This window comes from Belonocnema kinseyi, chromosome 6 (assembly GCF_010883055.1).
Source record: "Belonocnema kinseyi isolate 2016_QV_RU_SX_M_011 chromosome 6, B_treatae_v1, whole genome shotgun sequence".
NCBI classification, from domain to species: domain Eukaryota; kingdom Metazoa; phylum Arthropoda; class Insecta; order Hymenoptera; family Cynipidae; genus Belonocnema; species Belonocnema kinseyi.
The window spans coordinates 139,087,037-139,091,873 of record NC_046662.1 but is presented as its reverse complement, the minus strand read 5'-3'; the positions used below and the strand labels follow the sequence as shown (position 1 = coordinate 139,091,873).

Sequence of the window (4,837 nt, the reverse complement as noted above, 5' to 3'; positions counted from 1 at the left end):
CTAGCACCTGTTCTGACTGTTCCAGAACTTACTCAAGACTTGATAATTTAAAAAGACATGAGAAATACTTTTGCTCAGCCAAGAATCATAAGCAGGATGAAAGAGATTTTCATAAAATTTCAAAGGTAACTCGAAGTTTAAGACCAATGTAAGAATCTGACAGTCGGAGTGATAAGGAGAGGAAAGAAGTTCCTCGAAAGCACAAGATTTTCAAACTGGACCAAAAACAAGCTATTCAGAAAGCATCGAAACCACAATTCTCTCCACTGAGGAATCTATCATGCATTACTCATAAGTTTAAAGATGAAGTGGAACCGCTTGTGAAGAAGCAAAAAGTAGAGCCAGAAGAAGAATTTGGCCAATATGACAGTCCTTCATACGTAATAAAAAATGATGCTGCTGATGAGGATATCAATGAGCATGATAATGACTATGATGAGGCGGAAGATGATGACAAGGAGGAAGATGATGCTGAAAGTGACCTTTCTTTAGAATATAAAATAAAAGCAAAATCTAAAATGTTAGATGCCTGGGAAGATCCCAATAAGTTTGTGGATCGATTGCGCTTTCTTTTACTAGATCAACTAGCTGGAAAAGTAAATAATGTACACGAAATTATTTCAATTGTTAATGAAATGCGGGAGGCTGGTATTATTGAATAATTATTTTAGTTTAGAAATTAGTTAAATGTAATTAACATTTTGAGATTATTTATTTCAGATTCCTTGACATCAACATTTTTTAACATTCACTCAGAGATTTCTATCGGTAGGGATGTCCGCACCCAATAGCAATGGTAGGTGTTTAAAATTATACAAAAAGTTTTAAATTTACACTTTTTTTATTATAAACAATATTTCGACCATATGGAGTCGTATGATGATGAATGAATGGTCGTAAACACAATTGAATTTTTTTTTAAATTAACTCTAGCATTTTCGTACGACAGCGGTTTTCCAGTAAAGAACCAGTACTAATGTACAGTACCGCGCCCGTACTGCACGCCAGTGCTGCGGAGCATTACCAGCAAATGCCGAGTACTGTATATCCCATTGTGAATTCGGCTAAAGGCAATGTGCACGCAAGAAGCACTGAACATCTTAAATCTTTAGGAGTCAGTAGGGTATTGGCAGCAGCTCAGAAGGCGGTTTTATTAAACACCTGTCACATTGTGCCTGTTGTGAACTCCAACGCTCGTGGCCGCTCGTAATTGTTTACCTACAGCATTATCGCAAGAGGTTTCGTATTAAAGCATCGTATTAAATGAGTTGAATTAACTTATAACATTCTAATATCATGTCATTTGACTTAGTCCGTGGCTATGATGTATAACCGGGTTTACCCGAGTAAAAGTTTAATACAAACATAGACAATAATTATTTACTAATAATAATTATTAATTATTAATTATAATAAATATTTACTGGGCTAATACTGTGCTAGTGATGTATTTCCACTTGTAAAACACTTCATGGTAGGTAATTAGGTAAGTAGGTAAGTAGCTGGAAGGTGGGTAATTAATAGGTAGGTAGGCAGGTAGGTTTGATGCTTTTGCGTAGCATCGACTTTATGAGTATTTTTCTCAAAGTTTTTACTTTTTCTTGCATCTAACACATAAGACACATCTCCATGCACATAATGTGGCCAGTTAGTAGTTTTTTTCTATAGGTGTCTAACAGGGTCATTTTGATTTAAAAGGCCTACATTTTCATGTATTTACATAAAAACAGTATGATGATAATTTTTCCTCGGGGTTCTCAGTCTTTTTACTCGTGCTATTCACGTGAAACTCATCTCGAAGGGTGGATCCAGGCAGGGGCAAGAGGGACAATTGCCCCCCCCCCCCCAAATTAAGTATATAATAAATAACAAATAGACTGTAGGACTTTCGGTTCCTCATGTCTATTCTCCATAAATATTAATTAGCATTGTCACATTATGCGTTATATATACCTAAAAAAAGACCCCATCCTCCCAGAAAATATTTCGTTTTCAGTTAGTGATGGAGCTCATTGCCCCCCTGCAGCTATCTTCTAAATACGCTTTTATCTGCTTTTCAACATTAAAGTCGTTTGACCTTATCTTTTTTGCGCTACACGTTTTTAAACATGTACAGCCATTTTACCGATGAACAGTTAATTGCCTTAATTGTGTACTTATATTTTTATAGTAAATGGCAAACCCCGTCAGAGAACCCCCTAATATTTTATTTGCAAGTAGTTTTATTATTTATTTTTAATAATTTAAAAAAACCATGAATGCATCTACAATGAGAAAGATAATGTATTTGCTAATTCATCAAAATGAGGAAGTTTATTTTGAAAACTGCAGTGAACGAAATGCCTCGCTAAATGCCGGAGTAAAATGTAATCAACCTTTCCGCAGTAAGAAACTGTACATTTGTAAAGAACATGCTAGCAAAAAAAGTTATACAGAATATTTTCCAATATGTTTAACTTTTCTGCCTGGGACGTTTCATTATTAAAATTTTATTTCTATATAGATAGATAGAGATAGATAAATAGATAGATAGATAGATTGATAGATAAATAGATAGATATGGACGGATGTAGATATATTACATACAGAGCTTTTCCTGTCAATTTGATCCCCATCCCTTCCCCACCCACTGTATAATGCTTTTTTTACGGTATGCATATGTAATTTTAACATTAGAGTCACGCTAATAAAACATGATATATTGTATAAATTGAATAATACAATAAAAAAATGAGATGAGCTAAATAAAAAAAATAATAAACAAAATTTATTTACTAAGTCCGTTAAACAGCGTTTATTTACTTTTGAAGTAGAAGCTCATACGCGCGCTTCGCGCGCGACCCACTTGTTTACTTGCAATTATTGTTTTTGTAAATGAAGTTTAATATGATACCGTGATATTCAATTTTGCTTTAATAACTTTTATTTGTACATGGCTCCGCACGGCTACCCTCTCAAGATGCAGCATAAATTATTGCGCAATACTAAACATTTTTATGTAAGTTTGGAAAAAACATCTAAAATGTCGGTGCGTACAAATTTTCATAGAAATGCATGGTAAATGATCTCGATTCGAAAAGAGTCCAAATTTTAAGCCATTTCGAGCGCCCCTAGCACTTGGATGGGTGACCATCTACGAGGCACGACTGGATTGTGTACTCGAATTTTGAATACCCGGCCAAACTCGGAAGGTGGTTTTCTACAGTTTTCCTCTCATCTGGCCAAATGTTTAGGCAACTGCGAGTAATTCGAATAAACTCGTTTGTTGCCGCATTATAATTAATTAAATTGTACTAAAATCCATACAGACTTTTATGAAATTACTGGAGGAAATTAATAAAAAGAAATAATTACTGAAACTAATGATAATGAAAGTTTTTACCATTATACAGTTTTGATTTCTTTTTTAATTCTTATTAAATATATAGTTCATACATTTTTCTTATCAAAACTAATTTGTGTAAAATGTCCAAATAGTTAAAAATCTAAGAAACAGTTAAGTTTTGAATTCGTTTATGGAATTTATTTTAATAATAAATCATTAGTGTAAATTTGCAAAGTGTCATAGTAAAAAGTGATTAGAAATACAATCTTTGTTGATTCAATACATAAATTAAACCTATTTTTCAAAAAATGCCCAAACTCTTAATTTGCTCATGAAAGTAGTTTAAGCAATAAATCATGAAAATTTGATTATTATAATCAATCGGAAAGACATTCCTAGTTAAATTTGTAAACAAAAACTGACCCTTTTCGTTGACAAATAGCAAAATTCTAAATTTTTTATGAAAGTTCTTTAAATAATAATAATTCTTGTAAATTTAACAAATAACTTAGGAAAGATTCATCGTAAAAAAAATCTTAGTTAACTTCGTAAACAAATTTTGTTTATTAATTAAAAAATACCCTTACTATTAATATGTTTATGATATTGTTTGAATGATTAACAATTATTATAAATTTATAAAGTATGGTGGGAAATGAGCCTCAAAAGATATTCTTAGTTCATTCCGTAAACAAATTATGCCTCTTACTTGAAAAATAGCCAAACTATAAATATGTTGATAAACATTTTTTAAATAATTAATAATTGTAAATTTTCAAAGCTTCGGAGAAAATAAATCTCTGAAAAGATATTCTTAGTTAATTATGTTAAAAAATGTAGCCTACTCGTAGAAAGAAACTCGTACTTTTTAAAAAATGCTTAATTTTTTAATTTAAATTGTCATCTGATAGACATTCTTAGTTGACTCCGTAAACAAATTCACTTGTAGAAAAAAGGTTAAACTCTTAATTTTGCAATTAAAATTTCTTGAATAATTAATAGTTCTTTTAAATTTACAAAGCAACTTAGAAATCAGTCATCGGAAGACATTCTTAGTTGACTCCGAAAACACATTGACTCTTAAAAAAAGGCACGCTTAATTTTTTAATTGAAATTGTTTCAATAATTAATAGATCTTGTAAATTTGAAAAGCAACCTAGAAAAGATTCATCCGATAGGCATTCTTACTTGACTTCGTAAAAAAATAAACTCGTAGAAAAAAGGTCAAACTCTTATTTTTAAATTGAAATTCTTCAAATAAATAATAGTTCTTGTAAATTTACAAAGCAACATAGAAAAGAATCATCGAATGGACATTCTAAGTTGGTTTCGAAAACAAATTGACTCTTTGCATAAAGGCCAAATTAAAAATTTTTTAATTAAAACTGTTTAAATAATTAATAGTTCTTGTAAATTTGAAAAGCAGCATAAAAAGAATCATTGTATAGAAACTCTTACTTGACTTCGCAAAAAAAGTAACTCGTAGAAAAAAGGTCAAACTTTTAGTTTTAA

General features: G+C 31.1%; 1 protein-coding gene across 2 annotated transcripts in view; it reads left to right on the top strand.

Moving 5' to 3' along the window:
- The first annotated feature begins 718 nt into the window (after nt 1–718).
- The window catches only part of LOC117174165, a 325,625-nt gene continuing 321,506 nt past the window's right edge, over nt 719–4,837 (top strand). Inside the window, exon 1 of one of the 2 annotated variants that reach the window (XM_033362993.1) lies at nt 719–796. In XM_033362993.1, coding sequence (XP_033218884.1) covers nt 775–796 — 22 coding nt within the window. In that variant the 5' untranslated portion in view covers nt 719–774. The remainder of the gene's footprint in view (nt 797–4,837) is intronic. The other variant, XM_033362991.1, reaches the window with a different exon arrangement.